At 58.0% G+C, this 19,822-nt stretch overlaps 5 protein-coding genes across 5 annotated transcripts; all 5 read left to right on the top strand.

Annotated features, from left to right (window-relative positions):
• Window positions 1–2,541: 2,541 nt before the first annotated feature.
• On the top strand, window positions 2,542–5,268 carry LDBPK_312390 (helicase-like protein; the record flags this gene model as incomplete). Its single annotated transcript, XM_003863279.1, has 1 exon — window positions 2,542–5,268. One exon carries the CDS (start codon window positions 2,542–2,544, stop codon window positions 5,266–5,268), a length of 2,727 nt encoding a protein of 908 aa, XP_003863327.1.
• A 485-nt stretch (window positions 5,269–5,753) lies between these two features.
• On the top strand, window positions 5,754–6,890 carry LDBPK_312380 (3'-nucleotidase/nuclease precursor, putative; the record flags this gene model as incomplete). Its single annotated transcript, XM_003863278.1, has 1 exon — window positions 5,754–6,890. One exon carries the CDS (start codon window positions 5,754–5,756, stop codon window positions 6,888–6,890), a length of 1,137 nt encoding a protein of 378 aa, XP_003863326.1.
• Window positions 6,891–8,666: 1,776 nt separating this feature from the next.
• Window positions 8,667–8,753, top strand: LDBPK_312370 (3'-nucleotidase/nuclease, putative; the record flags this gene model as incomplete). Its single annotated transcript, XM_003863277.1, has 1 exon — window positions 8,667–8,753. The coding sequence occupies one exon, from the start codon at window positions 8,667–8,669 to the stop codon at window positions 8,751–8,753; it is 87 nt and encodes a 28-aa protein (XP_003863325.1).
• Window positions 8,754–14,263: 5,510 nt separating this feature from the next.
• On the top strand, window positions 14,264–14,923 carry LDBPK_312360 (phosphatidylethanolaminen-methyltransferase-lik e protein; the record flags this gene model as incomplete). The annotated part of the gene is made up of 1 exon (XM_003863276.1): window positions 14,264–14,923. One exon carries the CDS (start codon window positions 14,264–14,266, stop codon window positions 14,921–14,923), a length of 660 nt encoding a protein of 219 aa, XP_003863324.1.
• Window positions 14,924–17,866: 2,943 nt separating this feature from the next.
• LDBPK_312350 (ADP-ribosylation factor, putative) lies at window positions 17,867–18,415 on the top strand (the record flags this gene model as incomplete). The annotated part of the gene is made up of 1 exon (XM_003863275.1): window positions 17,867–18,415. The coding sequence occupies one exon, from the start codon at window positions 17,867–17,869 to the stop codon at window positions 18,413–18,415; it is 549 nt and encodes a 182-aa protein (XP_003863323.1).
• Between the last annotated feature and the right edge of the window lie 1,407 nt (window positions 18,416–19,822).

The raw sequence follows: 19,822 nt of genomic DNA, 5'->3' as shown, positions 1-19,822 counted from the left end.
CCCCCGGGGGGGGGGGGGCATGACGCGAGCACCCCGAATGGCAGCATCGGGTCGTCCGGGCACCCATGTGGCGAGTCTCCACACCGTACTATGGCATGCCGCTGCTTGAGGCGACGGAGGGCGCGAGGGAGGGCACACAGGCGGAGCACAGGGCCTCCAGGGGGCCCTGGCCTGCGGCTGGCCAACTGATTCCGTGAGCCCGTGCGGCATGCACCTGGGCCACCACCACCCCTCTACTACGCGCACGGCGGACGCCGGTGCCTCCGCCCTTGAGCAGGGCCCTGGACGCTGCCCGCGTTGGGTCCAGGCGCGCAGTGCACCCAGGTCGGTCTGGTGCCGGTGGCGCAGCACGCGTGCGAGGGAGGCGCGAGGAAGGACAAGAAGAGACCGTGAGACGCATGTCCCCGCTTCGGCGGCAGCCGTCTCGCCCTAGAGGGCCAAGATGCCGCCGTGGTGCAGCGGAGGCGTCGGCGCTGTGATGGCGTGTATGCGTGCATATCTGTCGATCTGCTCGGTGTGCAGTGGAGTGCGTGGCCGCGAAGCAAATCAATCAAAAAGAAAATGCCTTTATCTGCTTTCTCCCTATTCCGCTTTTTTTTCCGCATGGTGAGTCAGCTCACCTCCCCCCCCTCCCCACCACCAGCTTCTTCTCTCCTAAGTGACTGATGGCACGCAAAACGCTCTTCTGGTGACGCTGCCGTACATACTCCCTTCGCCCTCTTTTATGCTTTATCGCGTTTTCCTTTTCTCTTGGGCTCGTGTCTTTTTCGTTCGTGTGGGGGTTTCGTTGCTCCCACGTGTTACGTGAGTAGGCTCGTGGATTCTGGCCACGCGTGTCGTTTGGGAGCTGGCACCGCTGCTGTCGTCGTGCTAGCAGAGGAAGAGCCTGTGTGATGCTTCTGCGAATCACTCGAGTCCTGTGTGGCTGCGGTGGCGGCCGCTTACAGTACATCTGATATACGTGCGTGTGGTGCGCCTGAGTCGATGTCACTCGGAAGCCTCTTCGGATTCGGACATCGGGAGCTACGACGCGTCCAACTCGTCTCTTGATTGCTCTCGTCAACGCGAAAGCGAAAAGGGTGCTCTCATCCATCCGCGGGTATCGCGGCAGCGTCTTTTTTTCTGTCCTCATGTTTTGGTTTTGCTGCTCTGCTTGTGTGTGCGCGTGCTTTTAGCCTTGGTGTTGAGGGAGGGACCTGGAAGATGATATCTTCGTCCTCCTTGCGACCCACGACACCGTCACTTCGGCCCCTCTCGTGATGGGAGTCTCCGCCGTCGAGGCACAGCAAGCGTCAGAGTCGTTTTTCGAGAGCGGATCTGTGCGGGTGAGTATTCCCCTTTGCCTATAGTGTACGTTTCTTGCTCCTAAAGAAGGTCGAGGAGCTGCCTTACGCGCGCACGTGTGCGCAGGCGTTTTTGTTGTTGTTTTCGCGTACTACCTCGACTGGCGGCAGCGCTGATGGCGAAGTTTGTGGGGCTCAGCACGCAACAACGCAAAATGGGCGGGCGACACACAAATGCCGTGAGCCGCAGCTTGAGGGCACGGGTGTCGGAGCCGGTGGCCACGACTCGGCAAAGCTGCCCGTCTCCCTCTCTCTGTGTCAAGCTCACACGACGGACGGCTGCAGCTCATCTGCGCGCCCATTTCACAACACACCGCCACGCCGCAATCACAGACACACAGAGGGAGAGAGAACGCAAGTCCTCCGCTGGGAAACGCACGAAAACAAGACCGCTGAAGGCGGAGCCATGGCGGTGTAGCAGCGCTTGTAGTACCGCAATCTCGCCCGATTGCCTGCATGTCTTCGCTCCTCTTGTCGTTTTCTTTCTTGCAAGCCTTTTTTGTTGTTGTTCGCCTTCGTAGTTTACAGCATATCTGCGAATTCATGCGCATAACCGCTTCCCCTCCCTCTTCCCTCTTTCTCTCTCTATTTGTGCATGCGTGTGCTTCCTTTCCGTTCTCATATATGAACTTGCTTTCTTTGGTGGTGCTTAGTGGCGTGTGTGGGAGGGGGGATCTCCTCTCGTTTCGACGTCCCAGGCCTCTCTCCCTTCTGTTTTTATAGTTGTGCGGCCCACACAACATAAAAAAAAGGTGCAAACGATGGCAATGAACGCAACAACTCGACGTTCCTCTAACGGTGCGGTGCAGCGGGAGGAGCTTCGACTGCCCCGACCGCGTCAGCTCTGCTATCGCGCAACTCCCTCCCACTCTCCTATTTGATCGGAGGATGCCAGTGAGGTGCCTTGATCCCGCTTGCCCGAAAGCTGTCCACGCATCACGAGGGCACGGAAGGTGCGGCGGTTTTGACCTAACTGCTTGGAAAGTGGCTCGTGTGTCACGTTCTAGCAGATTCGTTTCCTCTCCCTACCTCTCTCTCACCTCTCTCTCCTCCGTGTGCCCTCCGATGGTGATTAACGGAGTCGCTATTCCGAGCACACCCCATCAAGCTGCCCCGTTGCTCGACACTCGGCAGCGGAACTGGTCGCAAGCGCGAGGCTTATCGACTCACCAGCCCTTCCCATGTATGCTGCATAGAAATGACCCTGCAGTGCGATGAGCTCTACCGCGCGGCTGACAAGATGGCTAAAGCGTCGCAGCGCACACAGTCACGGATCCGCGCGGCCGTGGAGGCGCAACGGCAACGCGCAGCTCTTCACCAACTGGACAGCCGTGCAGAGTTTTTTCCCGACGATGAAGCATGTCCGACCTACTCTCTCACGAACGCACTCCCAGGGTGTGTTTGTCAACCTTCTACAGCCACCTCACCCCCGCTACAACTTCTCGAGCACCAGCGGGAGGGCGTGCGCTGGTTACTGGCCCTCCACGAACTCGGCCTGCACGGCATTATGGCAGATGAAATGGGCCTCGGCAAGACAGTTCAAGTGGCCGCCTTCCTTGCCGCCCTCGCGAAGACCGGGGTGCTGGGCACCTTCCTCATTGTTGTCCCTCTCTCCACAATGGAGAGCTGGAAAAAGGAGCTGCTGCGCTGGGTGCCGTGGATGCACGTCACCGAGTTCCGCGGCACACACGAGATCCGTGCTAAGCTAAGATCGCGGCTGCGGAGCCGACACCGCCGTGCCTTTGAGCGGCAGGAAACTCTGCGGGCGCAGTGGGCACAGGGTGTGCCCGTGAGAGTGCTGGCGAAGACTGTCGGTGGAGTCGTGCTCGCGAGCTACGAATCTGTCATGATGGACCATGGCGCGCTTGCTCGCCTTATCCACTGGGATATCACCATCGTTGACGAGGCGCACCGCTTGAAGAAGCTCCAGTGCAAGCTCCTGCAGACTCTCCACAAAGCCGCGTGCCCCATGCGCCTGATCCTCACGGGCACCCCTTTGCAGAACGACCTGACGGAGCTGTGGACGCTACTAGAGTATGTCGGGCCGCAGATTTTCAGTCACGGCGATGCCGATCAACGGCGTCTTCGAGAAGCAGTGACGGCACTCTCATGTGGATGTGATCGACGAGTCAATGAGAGAAGAGAGGAGCGACATGGCGATGGCTCAGGTGGGAAAGAGCCCACAGAAAGGCATACGGCAGCGGCCGTTCGATTCCCACATGCGCCTCAAGCGAATACCGGCGCCAACGCCGGCGAAGAGCAAGGTTTACTCCTCGCGTGTCTGAAAACAGTGCTGCAGCCATTTGTGCTACGCCGCATCAAGGCCACTGTCGGCATCAAGCTCCCGCCTAAGTACGACCTCGTTCTTCCCACCCCGCTCACACCGAAGCAGCAGCTGCTCTACGCCCGGGTTCAATCGGAAGAACGCTATAGCAACAGCCGTCTCACGCACCTCCGAAAATGCTGCATCCATCCGTTTCTCATCCGTGACTTCTATGCAAATAGCTGTGAACGGCGGCGCACACCCCAGTCGCCATCCTCAGCGCGCGAGCGACTCGAGTTCATGGTGAAGGCGTCAGGAAAGCTGAAACTGCTTGACGCCATGCTGCCGGAACTGCGCCGCCGTGGCCATCGTGTCCTCTTGTTCTCTCAAATGACAAATGCGCTCGATCTCGTCGAGGAATACCTATCCTTGAAGAATGCGGTCCTCGAAGAGGCGCTCCTTGGAGGCGATGAGACAGAAGCAGTGGTGGCGATGGACAGATGCCGCGAAAGCGGTTCGCCCAAGGATAGCACTGGCCGCAAGCGACTTGAAACGATGCTGTCTCAGATGTTGGTGTACACGCGCCTGGACGGGAGCAGCTCTGCAGAAGCCCGCAGCGAGGCTATTCGTCACTTTCAAGGGCCGCCTAGCTCTTCCAACCAACCGGGCAATGGTGCGGAGTATGATAGCGCACCATTTTCGGTGAATGCTGCAGCTGGAGGTGATTCTGTAGAGGTGTTCCTTGAGCACGACAGGCAGGCGGAGAAGCCCCCCACCCCTGCCGACCGTGTTCTCCCACTGGCGAAGCCGAGCTGGCGCCGTCTGGGGAAGGGGCTCCGCACTCGAGGCATCGAAGAGGATGATGAAGTCTTCGAGGAGCCATTTTTGTCGGCTCGCGCGAGCACCCCTGCAGGGGTTCTTGCCGAGAGGAGCGTGAACGAGACGCCGCCTCACTTATTCAAGGCGACGGGCAGTGTAAAGGCATGCTATGCCCATCTGGTGACGCGGAAGAGATCGGCTAGTGCTGGAAGTGACAGCCTCTCAACCCACAAGTCTTCCATCACATCCAGCAAGTGTAAAGCGGATGTTGCTTCATGGTCATCAGACCTCTCCCTGACCTCAACTGCCACCAGTGCTGCCATCGCAGCGCAGCCGGGTGTGTTTCTGTTTCTCATCAGCACCCGCGCCGGTGGCACCGGCCTCAACCTCACCGGCGCCGACACCGTTATCCTGCTGGACGGTGATTTCAATCCGCACAACGACTTGCAGGCGGTGGATCGGTGCCACAGAATCGGGCAGCGGAATCCCGTCGCCGTCTACCGATTGGTCAGCCCCCACACCGTGGAAGATGAACGGCACAGCGGGATTGTGGATCGGAAACTGAAGCTAGAGCACTTGGTGCTTGGGTGTGATGGTGCAGGGTGCATATCACAGCGGTGCTGCACTACGAGTGGTGACGTGGGCACTCGGCCACCACCAATCCCGGCCGCGGATGTCCTTCGATGTGCGGCGGCAGCAGTATGTGCCGAGCCTCCGAAAAAGAGGGCGAGATCTGGTTCATCAGTGTCCTCATCCAAGAGGCAGGCACTGACCGCCGGCGAACTCCGCCTGCTTCTCGATCGTGCGTGGCTGCAACACGTGATGCCGCACAGGAGCGCGTAGCAGTTCCGTTGTGAATACTCGGTGGTGTTTCTTGTATTTAGAATAGACGCGCCAACCGCTGCGTGGTCATTCCGACTGCGTTACCAATCTAGATGCACTTTCTTTGATGATCACACAACCTGCTTTCCATGAGCATAGACCGCGTTTGAAGTGCTCAGGAACCCCCCTTCCTCTTGTGGCACCTCCATGGCGATGAGTCAGCTTTCCAGCCGCTCCACTGACGTGTCTCTACACCCCCCCCGCCCACTCCGCCTATACCGTTCGGGGCGGCCCGTTCACGTCGCACGATGTCCGTCAAGATCTTCTTGCACTCAACTGTCTCTGTGTTGCTTCCGTTTCTTTGGCGTCGTTGCTGTTTATCCTTTCCTCTCCACACCGTGAAGCAAACCTCAGCCATTACGTGCTGTACAGTGACTCCTCGGCCCCCCGTCTTCCTCGCACACACGCACACACACACACACAGTACCGTGCACGCTACGGCAGACATGGCTCGAGCTCGTTTCCTTCAGCTTCTGCTGGTGACGCTGACGCTCCTCAGTACTGCTGCACTCCCTGTCAGCGCGTGGTGGAGCAAGGGCCACATGTCCGTGGCGCTCATTGCGAAACGCCACATGGGTGCGTCTCTCGTTGAAAAAGCTGAGCTGGCTGCTAAGGTGCTGTCCTTCTCTGGACCCTATCCAAAAAGCCCAGACATGGTGCAGACCGCACCGTGGGCGGATGACATCAAGACGATCGGCCTCAAAACACTGTCGACGTGGCACTACATCACGACGCCGTACTACACGGACGAAGACTTCACCTTGGATGTCAGCCCCGTACAGACGGTGAACGTCGCCTCTGTCATCCCGATGCTGCAGACGGCGATCGAAAAACCCACGGCCAACTCCGACGTTATCGTCCAGTCGCTGGCGCTCTTGCTACACTTTATGGGCGACATCCACCAGCCACTGCACAACGTCAACCTCTTCTCTAACCAGTACCCGGAAAGCGACCTCGGCGGCAACAAGCAGCTCGTCGTTATCGACTCCAAGGGAACCAAGATGCTGCTGCACGCGTACTGGGACTCGATGGCGGAGGGCAAATCTGGTGAGGATGTGCCGCGCCCGTTGAGCGAGGCCGACTACGACGACCTAAACAACTTTGCCGACTATCTGGAAGCAACGTACGCGAGCACGCTGACGGATAAGGAGAAGAATCTCGTGGATACTACGGAGATATCCAAGGAGACCTTCGACCTGGCGCTCAAGTACGCCTACCCCGGCGCCGACAATGGCGCCACGCTCTCTGACGAGTACAAGACGAACGCCAAGAAGATCTCGGAGCGTCAGGTGCTGCTTGCCGGCTACCGCCTGGCCAAGATGCTGAACACGACGCTGAAGTCAGTGAGCATGGACACTATTCTGCAGGGCCTCAAGAGCATCCAAAGCGAAGTGGACACGGAAAACAAGGCTGAGGTGCACAACCACTACGATCAGAAAGGCATCAGCGCTGCTGTGACGGCGATTGTCGCCGTGGCACTCTTCATCGCCGGCATTATCATCGCCACCCTGGTGGTCCTGGCCCTCAAGTGCTACCTGCCGAAGCGCGACCGCTTTGGTTCCTATGAGCACGTCGCCCTCTAGAACTGCATTTTGGGCTGCCCTCGCGCACGCCTCGCGGTGCCTCCGGCAGAAGAAAGCAGCGTCTTTTTCCCCCTGTGCCTCCTCTCGATCCTATCGCGTGTCTTTCGCTCTCTCCCTTTTGGGCGCCTCTTCGCTGCCCAGCGCCGTCCTCTCCCCTCCCCCAAGCAAAAAAACGTCAACACAGAGGAGAGTGTCTAGCAATGGTGCCGCGAGCAGCCCATCTGCATCCCTCTCTTACACGCACCTGTGTGTGCGTGTGTGTGTGTCGCACTCTTCGTGGCAGCCAGCCCCGCTGACTATCGACGTGACGACGGGGAGAAGAGGAGGGTGCTTTTCCCTTTTCCTTTTTTTCATGTGCTTGTGTACTCTTCGCTTCCTCGCGCTCTCCCTCCCTCTCTCTCTGAGAACGCACGGGATGTAAAGAGGAGGAAGGGAAGAAGTGTACACAGACATGCATGCGTATACATACATAAAAATGTATGCATGTCTCCATCGGCACATACACACCGGCATACACGCACAACTAACCGCCTCCCCCTCCTCTGATGTTGCTCTTCTTTGTTGAACGCACGCACAGCCGAACGTAAGCAGAAGCAAACAGCGCGGCCAGAGAGATGTTGACGTCTCTCAACGGCATCTGCCGCTGATTGCAGGAGGAGGAAGAGTTGCGAGGAGAGGGAACGGAAGGGAGGGCGACAAAACACAGCGAAAACAGACGAAGGAACATACAGCGGCAGCAGCGGAGTTCGTGTCCCTCGTGTAGAGCCTCTTAGTCTGCTTTGCTTGTTCGCGGTTGTTTTTTCTCTCTTTCCCCTCTCCCCTCTGTGATTCTTCCTCCTCTGTATTCATTTATCATTGGTTGACCTTTAATCTGTGTCTCTGCCCTCATTCCACTGCCTTTTCGGAATGCGAGCCTCGCGAAAGGAGGGTTCTCGATTCGTTTCGGCTGTGAGTCATCTTTCTCCCCCCTCCCCGCGCCCTCCGCGTCCCTCTTGCAGATGCGCCGCTATCGCAAGGGTCACAATGAGGGTTGAAGTAATGTGAGAGTAGACGTGCCTGGCTTGTGTTTCCTTTTTTCTTTTCCTATTCCTTTACTCATTAGGGCGCTGCAACACATCGCCCCCCCCCCGAGGGGGGGGGGTAGCTGGGCAGACGCCGCTTGTGAAAGCGAGGCCGGCAACGGCCACCATATGCACACCGTATATACGGCTGCACAGTGGCCGTCGGCCAGCCACGGTACGCGCATAAAATGAAATGCAGATGAGCACGGAGTGCTGGCGCTGAGGACACGCGTCATGTGCCATCGCTCTTTCTCGTTTCCGCCATGGCACGCGCGCATGTAGCGGAGATGGTCTCTGGCCGTACTCATGAACATGCGGAAATGGCGACATCAGTCTTCCGTGTCGGTGCACCTCTGAGACGCATCTCACTGGCGAATGCGCACAACTGATGGATGGCCTTAAGGGAGGGAGCATTTTCTTTTTGCAAGCGATGCCCCCCTTCTGTCATCACTCTTGTTAATGCGTCTTGCGCGCTGCTCGCTCCCTGACAATGAATCTCCTCTGATGAAAAATGAGCTCCGTTTTTTGTACCCTGCGCGCTCGTCACAACTCAAAGACACGTAATCTTGGAGGGGCAGGTGTTGCGGCGCGGCAAGACGGACGAGCGCACTCTTTTCGCTACACACACGATACCTACTCTCCACTCTCACCAACCCCTCTCCCTCCACCTACCCACCCACCCACCCCAATCTCTTAAGCTAAAGCAATGTACGCCATGGCTGACGCAGCCCGAACAGCGGCGCTCTACGCCGCGGTGGTCCTGGTCCTCCTCTGTGCCGTCGCGCTTCCGTCTGCGGCATGATGGAGCAAGGGTCACATGGCCGTCGCCCTCATTGCGCAGCGCCACATGGACCCGAAGCTGGTGAAGAAGGCTAATGCCGCGGCCAAGGTGCTCTCCCTCGCTGGTCCCTTCCCCAAGTCGCCGGATATGGTACAGCTGGGGCCGTGGGCCGACGATCTGCTCGAGTCCGGCCTAAAGACGAACTTCAACTGGCACTTCATAACGGCACCATACTATCCGGACGCGGACTTTACTCTCGAGCTCAGCCCGGCGCAGACGGTGAATGCTGCCTCCGTCATTCCAATGTTGGAGTCTGCGATCAGGAAAACGACAGCGACGACTGAGATTATTACGCAGTGCTTGGCGTTTATGGTTCACTTGTTCGGCGACATACACCAGCCTCTGCACAACGCAAACTTATTCTCCGATGAGTACCCTCTAGGCGACTACGGCGGCAATGCGCAGATGGTGACCATCGATTCTAATGGAGCCAAGATGCTGCTGCACGCGTACTGGGATTCGATGGCGGAAGGGCCGGCCAGTGTGGGCTACCCATGGCCGTTGAGCAAGGACGCCTACGAAGACCTGAAGGCGTTCGTCGACTATCTGGAAGCGACATATGCAGGCAACTTAACGACGGCGGAGAAGAACCTTCAGAACACGACGGCGATTCGGAACGAGGGGTATGAGCTGGCGATCAAGTATGCGTTCCCTGGAGCCTCCAACGGCGCCACGCTCTCCAACGAGTACAAGACAAACGCCAAGAAGATCTCGGAGCGTCAGGTGCTGCTTGCCGGCTACCGCCTGGCCAAGATGCTGAACACGACGCTGAAGTCAGTGAGCATGGACACTATTCTGCAGGGGCTCGGCAACATCCAGGCAGAGGTGATGTGGCTTGACAACACCACCATTGTGCACACCTTTCAGGAGAAGGGGCTCAGCACCGGCCTCACGGTGGGCATTGCCATTGCTCTCTTCATCGCCGGAGTGCTCATCTCTACCGTCGTGGTACTCTTCCTGAATCGCCCGCGCCTGGTGCGCAGCGACTATCAGCGATGCGAGCCGATCGCACTGGATTTATAAGCCAGTCTGCCGCAGTGACCGCCGTGTTTGGAAGGCTTGCAATTTCCGGCAGTGGCATGTCTGCAAAGAGGAGTTCCGCGTCCTTGAAAGCAACCACGCAGCCACTTTTCTTTTGTTTGTTTGGAGGCGGTGTGCCCCGGCTGAATGTGACGCAAGCGTAAACGACGCCGCGCTCATCCGATGCAAGGGCGACACCCTTACTTATATTTTTTTCATCTGCTGTTATTTTTTTCTTCGTTGCGGCTCATCGAAGCACTTGAGGCAGAGCCACTGATCGAAGCTGTCTCTTGTAGAGGCTCTTCCGCTTTTCTTCCAGGTCGACGCTCTCCGCCACTTTACGCATGAGACTCGCTGCGGTGTACGTCCTGTTTCGCCGCCATCCGTCGCACGTCTTCAGCTCTACATTCTCTACGTCAGCCAGTGATTTCGAAGCCATCTCCTGTTGCGCCCCGCGTGGCAGACTCGAAAACAGACGCGCAGCCTTGGCGAGTGGCCCTTCGTGGAGTGCATCCGCAACGCCTTCGAACCACCACTGCTCACTGATATTTGTCGTCTTATCATCATGGCAGAAGGTCAGGCCTCGGTGCGTGGTATCGCAGGGTCCAGTGCCCCTCCCAAACTCTGTGCCAGGCAGTCAATCAGCCCCTCACCCCACCCCTTAACCCTGCCAATGCTGAACCACCTCTGGTGGTGACAAGGTCAAGCACCAACGGGCTGGGGCGGCCAGGGCGATGTATCGCTGCTGATGTTGGCGTTCAGGTCCTGGCTGACGTGGCGTCGGCGGGGCCGGCGACCGTGCACGCGTTTCTCTCACTTATATGATGCGCGAAGTGTCAGGGGAACTCGACTGTACCCCACGCCCCGCCCTCGCGCTGCGTGCTGGTGCGCGGAGCCGGCGTGTCACCCCGAGGAGGGGGATGCACCAGGGGGTGGCGGCCGGCACAGTGGGAGCGGCTCTGAGGCGCACGGAGAGGTAGAGTATGCGGCAGGGACCGTTCGCTGAGATAACGGAGCCGGCGCATCTGCTGTAGCGCGCGTCTACCACTGCCATCGCACCACGCAGATGGGGGGCTGTGGGGCTTGGTGACAGGTCAGATGGGTATAGTGGCGTTCACATCATGCTCTGTGGCGTAGTGGACACGCTGGGCAATGAACTGCTTCTGTGGCCCCTACCCATGAGCCGCTTTAGGTTTTCTTCTTTCTCGTTGACCGTGTCGTAAACGCTTTATTTTTTCTCCTAATCCTGCTGCAGGTCTGGCGGAGAACCGACGAGCAGACGGGAGTGGTGAATCCACTGCCCTAGACCTGCATCGTCCTTGCTGATGAAACGGGTGCTACAGTAGAGGGTGAGAAAAACGGATACTGGAATGCGCAGCTCTGTCACGACATCACCTGACCCTTGAGTGTTTTCGTCGGAGGAGGAGACTGAGAGATCAAAGGCTTCCTATGTAGCGAGCTACTTGCAGGGCATGTTTCCACTTTCAAGGATGTCATCGTCCTCAAGGTTCTTCTCCGCCCATACACTCCTGGGCTTCTGCTTACAGATACACTCACCGGAGCAGACTCAACTCTCTTTTAGATAAACTAGACGCGCAGCCTCTCAACAGCCCCCACTACAGATTCTCTCTCACGTGCGCAGTCATGGAAAGAGTCATCTCTGAGCGTGCTAGCATGCCCTTTCCCTTTCGCATGTTGATGACGCTGTCTACCGTCGCTGCCACTACCGTCCTTGTGCCAGAGTCGTCGGTCAAGAGCCGCATGATCTCCGATCATGTGTAGATGTGCAGCGCAATTGCCCTGGTGCTCTCCTTTTCCGGGCCCTACCCGAGGAATCCCACACGGATGCACCTTGGTCCGTGGCCCGACAGCATTCAAGCGGCCGGCATCAGCGCGCCAGCACCGTGGCACTACATCGGAGCCCATCGACATCCCCGGCTCAAGCTTCGCCCTCGAGTTCAGCCCGGTGCCGATGGTGAACGTTGCATCGCTGATTCAGAAACTCTCCGCCCCCTCCCCTTCTGTGGCGAACCCTTCAACCACCGCTCAGATCACCGCGTAGCTGCTTTCATGACGTATTCACCTGGTTGGTGACGTTCACGACCCAGTGCACAGCGTGGGCCTGTATTCGAATGAGTACCCCGACGGCGGCGACGGCGCCAACAATCGGGTGGTCTTCATCGTCATGAGCAGGACGTCTCTCGTGCTGCGCTCCTACTGAAACGGAACGGCACAAGACCAAGCAGGCTTCAACGTGGCACGTCTGCTGAGTTCAGAGAGCGACAACGGCATTAAAGACTAGGCTGCGTATCTCCAGGCGACCTACACGGAGGACCCTGACAGAGGCAGAGGAGAACGGTGTTAGCTTCAGAGACATTGCAAGGGACGCGTGCGCCCTTGCCGCGAAGTGCGGGTGTCCGAGTGCGACGGGCGGCAGAGCCCTTTCGGAGGCGTGTAAGCGCCGCGCCAAAGCCGTCTCGAAGCGGCAGCTGTTACTTGTGTGATTCCGCCCGGCGAAGGTGCTGAATACGGCGCTCATGGCCATCAGCGCAGCCACCCTTATTCACTGCATGAAGAACGTCCCGGCAAAGATGCTGGCGGAGGAAGGCACGACTGGTGGGACTCACTTTCAGCAGAACAGACGCAGCAGAAGGGTCTCCAGGGTTGGCATCGCCATCGCGTTCTTCGACGTCGGCATGATCACTGTCACTGACATCGTTTTTGCTTCTGTGCGCTGTCAGCGCGAAGCAGCGCCACCTGCTACGAGTAGTGCGTTCCGACAGCGCCGGATGCGTAGCTCTGCTCTGCTTTCCATTGTGGGGACGGCCTTTCCGGCTCTGCTCACTTTAGAGCTTCCGTAACAGGCCCGCCGCGAGACCTTTCTCGGCCGGTGTTGTTCGGAAGCACCTGTATCTCCCATCCACCCCATCCCCCTTGCCATTGTCGGCGTGGCCCTTCCGGGCAAATCATTCTTTCCTTCGGCCTGACGTCGTGCGAGTAGACGAGCGCTGTGCAGAGACCGTGACGGAAACACTACGCGCGCCTCCTCTGCTCGTCCTCATTGTTTGGCGCTTCGTTCTCCTTCTATCGTTGCGCAGTCTTCCTTGTGCTCGGCTCACAGCGCACCAGCTGAAGCTTGTGACGAGCGTTTTTCTTTTTCGTCAGCGTGCCCACTCTGCTGCTGTGGAGCATGAGCTAACCTCAACGCTATCCACCGGCTCTGCCACACGTCACTCCCTCACTCCATCGCCTGGTGCGATGGCAGCCGTGCACACGGACTACAGCCACGCGCCGACCCCGGTCATCGGAGCACGGCCCCTGCCTCAAACTTCTACCCACCCCCGCCATGAGGGGCTGGTGAAGGATCGCAGCATGAGAGCAGGGAACGCATGCACTGGGTTTCGCATCGCATCGTGTTCACGTCGGCTGTGACGGCTGATGTTCCTTTCTGTTTTTTTTTTGTGCTCGACATAATGAGGGGCCGTGGCAGCCCCCATCTGTATCCCTGCCTGTCTTACTTCATTTTACCGGGGGCGAGAAGGCGGGCTCTGCCCTGCAGGCCAAGTCGATGCCACCGTCAGCCTGATGCTCTTCGCGCATGGTTGCGCTGTATGCTGCCACCTCGACAGCATCATAGCGCACAGGCATACTTCTTTCTTACAGCTGCATGGATATCCACCGATTCATTTTCCTTGCTTTGCCCGGTGCTGTTGTTTTGTGTTCACTGTATGCGAACTGTGGCGTGAGCTGATTCGCCTCGACCTCTCGCTGTGTGACAGTTTGAGAGCAGAAGTCTGACAGCAAGCAGACAAGCTCGACGTAATAAAGGAGTGCTACCATCCTCCGCCCCATCCCTCCGCTTTTCTGTCCCTTCTCCTCTTCGCCATGTCCCTCTATCGTAGCTTGGCGTTGTTCATGATCATCCACGCTGAGTTGCATCTCTGCTTGTGTGCCTTATTAGGGGTATCGTGCTGCGGATTGTTTGCGTGTGTCTTTGTGTGTGTGCGCGGGAGCATCTCCCATCGACATACTGCAAGACAGATGGCGCACTTCTTGCCGGCAAGCAAGAGGGATGGAAACAGAGCTCGATCGCGATCTGTAAGTCGCGCTTTCAGTGCACGTCTCGTGGGGGGTCGCCCTCCTGGAAAAGCAGTCGTTCTCTATTCATGAGGAAAGGTGCCCCGCTTGGTGGACGTTTGTTCTCCTCCCCTTGCGGATTGCCATCGTTACGCCCCCTCTCCCTTACCGTCATCTCCAGCATTTTCGCCCTTCCTTTTTCCTTTCTTTCCACACCGTTCCTTGTCAGCTCATCGACACCTCCATTACCAGCCGCGTGACCGCTTCTCAAAACGCGCATCGACGAGAAGCCATCGTCTTTGGCCTTTGCCTTCCGCCCCCCCCATCCCCTTTTTAACGCGCTCCTCAATCAAAGAATTACGCAGCTGCCCACGATGCCGGCAGCGAGTCGCATCCACTACCGCTCCATCGGCACAGCGGCTGTTGCGATTGCGGGGTTGCCGACAGTGTGGAACATGGTTGCCCGTAATGAGTACCGCCGTCACACGATCGAGAAGGCGGTGGGTGGCAAGAGGTTGGGCGCCTACGCCTTGGCGGCCGCCATCGTTGTCGCCAGCGGTGCGCGCGACTACGCGTTTCGCAACGCTATGGCGCAGAACCCGTGCCCGCTCCTCCCTATCCTCTGCACGCAAGCCCTTGGTCCTGAAAACGCAGGTGTCGTGCGCGGCGTCATGAGGGGCGTCGGCGCTGCACTGATGGCGACAGGCACGACGCTTGTCGTATCGTCGTTCCTCCGACTCGGCATCACGGGTACGTATCTCGGCGACTACTTTGGCATCTTGATGGACGAGCGCGTAACGGCCTTTCCCTTTAGCCACTTCGACAACCCCATGTACCTCGGCGCCACGCTAAACTTCCTGGCCGCCTCCATTGCCCAAAACAACGCCGTCGGGACACTGCTGACAGGCTTGGTGGGGCTGGTGTATCATGTATCGGCCAAATACTTTGAGAACCCCTTCACTGAAATGATCTACCGAAAGCGCGCGGAGGACCGGGCAGCCGCTGGCGTATCTGCCTCGGTGAGGAAGCAGTAAGCAAACACGGTTTATCGTGGACTCCTGGAATTACCTTTTTTTTTTGGTTGCTCGAGTGCGCCGAGCGCCGTGCGTGTACCGTCTGTCATCCGTATCACATGTCGACCCAGTGAAAGTGCACGATGCCCCACGGATGCATTCTAAGGCCGCACAGTTGCTTTCAGGCCTACGGAAGCTGGGCCTTCTCTTGTGCCAGGCGCGGCCTTTGCGGGAAAGGGGTTGAAAACATCCTTAAGCGCGTGAGAGCGCATTTCTGCGCCGCCGATCGGGTTTTTGAGCGCGCAGATGCTCATGTGCTCGACCAGCGTGGTTAGTTTACTCATCAGTCTCTCTGCTTTTGGACACGCACGCGCTCGCTCTTCACCAGGTCTCTCTTCTTTGCCTCCCGTCTTGGCGTTCAACGTACCACATTATAGCAACTCACTGGAAACCAGCACACACACACACACACACACACAAATCATAAGAAAGAGATCTGCAAAGAAGAGAAGGCGTTGGTGTGAGCAAGCGGTGCCGGAGACGTCTGAGTGCACAGGCGCCCTTGAAACGCCAGCCCTCGCCAAGCGTTTCCACTCACGGGCCGTCTCCATCTCTCCTGTGCTCCTCGCCCTTTCCGTCCCCCCCTCCCTTCTCTGTTCTATCTCCTTCATCGTTAGCGCCGTTTTCGGTTTGTGGGTCGCGTGTCATTCTCGGAGCGCTTTCCGTTTTTTGCGCCCCCCCCTCCTCCTCTCCCTCGCGGCGAGGAGGCGAAGCGTGAACGGCGCAACGCTGCGTGATGTCCGCCCCGATCCTGTACGCTAGTCGAACCGACAGCTACCTCTTCCTCCGCAGACAATGTGCTTGATGTGGAAACCACACCCTGCAGTTCCTCTCCATCGCTTAGCTTGGTACCTCCTGTCGTATTTCTTGCCATCCATCTCGCCTACCGTGTGGCTGCCAAGTCTCTCCTGAGAGGCGTCCTCCACGGAGGCACCCGGTACAGGGGACCCGATCCACCGAATCCGCCGAGCACCAGCCATGTCTTATCCATTACACTACGACCAGCACCAGTTCTACAATTCAGCGTGAGACACCCTCCTCTGCGCACCTCCGGTCTCGCCGAAGGCGCGTGGCTGTTGCGTCGCCGCTCTGTCACGACCCGCTTCCACCTCTTCAGCCCATTGCCGCAAGTAAGCGTATGCATATGTCTGCCTCTCCTGGCGTTTTCGGCTCTTGTGCCAGGCGTCAGGGATGCATTCCTGGACCCCACCACCACCACCATTTCAGGTGTGGGCGGTGGGATAACGAATATGCGCACACGTGCACCGGCACACCACCGCAAAAAGGCGTGCCTGCGAGCAGTGAAGGGTAGCGGCTGTCAACTCTCGCCTCCGTCTCTTCGACAGCTGGCAGGTGAGACGAACTTCACCTCCGCGTCGGACGGGGGAAGGGGAAGGAGAGACAAGACGAAGACATTGTTGGTTTCGTCGGGGTGGTCACCAGAGAGTGGGCCGGCTATGTTTCACCTCGTGAGGGTGGGTCCATGCTCGCGCACACACACATAAATATATATGTATATACGTATAAGCGCCCCTTTTTTTTTTCAGGTCTTCTCTTCTTTCCCTGTGTGTGTGTGTGTCTGTGGTGCACAGCTCACTCACGACTGTCGATTTTGTGCGGTTGGCTCTCTCCTCTGTTGCCTCTCTTCTACTCGTTGCAGACATGTTTGTATATTAGTTTGCCCTCTTGCAGGACTCTCATCCTATTTACTTTCGGCGGCCTCCTGCCGCGGCGTACGGGTGCATATGTGCATGTGGGGCGTGGTAGATCCCTTTCATTTTCCTTGTGCGAGGGGACGATGTGAATTGGTTTTGCTATCGTGTCCGTGAGATCGGGTCGCACCCGCATCGATCAGCACCAATCACGCTGGCCGCCGAGTAAGACATGATAGATGAGGGACTGGTGCGCCCTGCACCTTCCTCGAAGTCATCGAAATGATAAACAGCGGCTCGGCAAGGACAGAGCACAGAATCCAGCTTTTACCTTGCCACGTCGAACGCGTTCGGTGGCATCGCCTATAAACGTCCAGAAACGGGGAATGTAACCCCTCAACTCGAATGACCTTCCTCTCCCTCTTACCTCCCGCCTCCCCACACAATTCTCTACCCCTATCTATTTGATGTCGTGCTCGGGAGGGCAAGAAATATGTACACGCTTTCGGGGGAGGGGTGGCACAGTCACATACACGCCAACCTGCATGCGTGCAGGGCTAACGTGCGTGAGTGTCTCTTTCTTGCACTTTTTTGTTTTTTTCTTGGGCTCTCTCGCTCCTGTTCACTGGGCGTGTCCGTCTCTGTCCCACGCTTTCCAATCGGCCGTTCATCTCGCCATGCTGTCTGCCTGCCTTTCACTTCAGTCCGGTCTCTTTCTCTCCGTGTCTCTGCTCGCTGCTCGCTCGCTTTTTACCTCTGCGGCAGAGCGTGTCCTTCTCCAGCGGCTTGCATGCATAAGCGGGTGGAAAACTGCTGTGCAACCAAAGGACAGCACTTCCCAGCACGACAACGATCAATGCGCCCAGGTGTTGTGAGGGGATGATGCACCGCTCTTGGTGTCTGCAGTGTGTGTCCGTCGGTGCGCCACGCAACGGCGTCGGCTGAAACTGGTCTGCGCACGCACCGTGCTCCATGACCGCGCTCTTCTGTGCATGTCTCCTCGTGTAACCCAGTCGCCATCCCCTTCTCTCCGCCTCCGCTTTTCGAGAACCCTCCCACCTTGTTTTTTTTTTCTTGTTCTTTTATGCTGTCTTCAACACATGCATAATCATCACGTGCACGTACACACGCGCCTTCAGCACTTGTCATTGTCTCGCTGCTCTCGCTCTCCAGGCTGTCTTGCTCTATCCTCTCTTTCCCCTCCAGTGACCCGCAAAAACTCACGCTTTCTGCATCTATCTTGTTAGTCGTCATGGGACAGTGGCTGGCCTCCGCCTTCAGCTCCCTTATGGGCAAGAAGGAGGTGCGGATTGTCATGGTCGGTCTAGACGCAGCCGGCAAGACCACCATCATCTACAAGCTGAAGTTGGGCGAGGTTGTGACAACGACGCCGACCATCGGCTTCAACGTTGAGACGGTTGAGTATAAGAACTTGAAGTTCACCATGTGGGATGTAGGCGGTCAGCAGAAGCTGCGCTCGCTCTGGCATTACTACTACCAGGGCTCCAACGGCGTCATCTTCGTTGTGGACAGCAACGATCCGGAGCGCATGATGCTGGCGAAGGAAGAGCTGGACAAGATCTTGGCCGAGGAGGAGCTGCGTAATGCAGTGCTGCTCGTGTTCGCCAACAAGCAAGATCTGCCGAACGCGCTGACAACGACGCAGATTACGGAGAAGCTTGGCCTGTACAACGTCCGCAATCGCCGGTGGTACATACAGGGGTGCTGCGCCACGACGGCGCAAGGCCTCTACGAAGGTCTCGACTGGCTGTCCAACAACATCTCTGCGACCATGCAATAATGTGAATCAGCGAAACTCAGGCTATCATGGGCGGGGACTATCGTCAGCCTCGCTGCATGATCGACAAGCACGGCATGCGTACCCGAGCTGGCGATGATCTGTAGTGCCTCGCACGCAGCGGGCAGCCGCCGGACTCGTGGTCGCTGACGGGCCAATGGGCCCATTCGCTCTTCCCTTTTCTCTTGACGTGTGTATCGCTCCGGCTGCGACGACTGCCGCTCACGGCTTCATCCGTGAACGCCGGTGACGTGTCTCTATGTGTGCCCTGTGGTAGAAGGACGCGTACACGGCGCCACGTTTTTCCGCTCAGCCACTTCGGCTGGGCTGCGGGCGGACGGTGCGGGAGACGAAAAGAAAAACTAGCAGCATGCACGCAGCGACTTCCCATTCTTTGTGGAGTTCTGGTACCCGCTGTGGACAGACGGTGCAGGACCAACAGACAGCAAGTCAGGGGCGACCGAGACGCTGAATAATAATCATATTCTCCTGGGTGCAACGGCAAGAGCCTGTGGCGGCTTTGCTTGTGCACCTACGGCGCTGAGCGTGAAGCAGGGGAGCTGGAGCTGGACTGTCTGCGAGGGCAACTCGATTGATCAAGACAAAGAAGCAAGTGCGGCTGCTGCGGACTCGTTTTCCGCCATGCTGGCGCTCAAAACGGAGCCTGCAGCGGTGGAAGATGGCATTTCCCGGCGTCTCTGGGCACGCGTGCTAGCGCTACCGGCCCGTTGAGTGTGCCTCTCATTTCAGTGTGTGTGGGTGTGTGCGGTCATTATGACTTTATCCACAAGGGCGAAGTGGTCAAAATTTTGAGATCGGCAATGGCCAGAGGCGCCACCGCCAACTGCGCAAATCACGACTCTGGTCACTCTGGTCTCAGACGCCGGGCCAGCATCCCCTGCAGCAGCGCTGCACAGCGCGATATGCTGAGACAATGGTTCCATGGCGGCATCCGTCCCACACCAGAAGAACGATGTTGCTGATACTGCGAGACGACAGAGGAGGCCATGATTGCCCACCTCTGCACGGGCTCCGGCCCATACTTGGGATTGTTGCAACAGCGGGTGACTGGCAAGTACACGATGGAGTGCAGGCGGTGCTCTCTCCACTGCACCGCTAGCATTGCCGCGCCTCCTCTCCACTATCACTGCCGTCTGCGCATCCTGCGAGCGCCTCCGACGCCGCGTTGTATCCAGTGTGCTAAGCGAGATTGGCGGATCGCTCAACGCTCAACGAGCCCCTCGTTGCACGCTATGGCCTTGCACGCAGTGACCTGATTACACACATCTCACTCGCGCTGAATCGGCTTTCCCCGTCGGGTGCCCACGACTGCCCCCTGTGCCCCCCTCCCAGGAAGACAGGCTCTGAGCTCTTTGTGCGCACGCGCTGTCAAGCACCGCCGGCACGGCG

This window comes from Leishmania donovani, chromosome 31 (assembly GCF_000227135.1).
Source record: "Leishmania donovani BPK282A1 complete genome, chromosome 31".
Taxonomy (NCBI): domain Eukaryota; phylum Euglenozoa; class Kinetoplastea; order Trypanosomatida; family Trypanosomatidae; genus Leishmania; species Leishmania donovani.
This window is presented reverse-complemented; position numbering and strand designations above follow the sequence as displayed.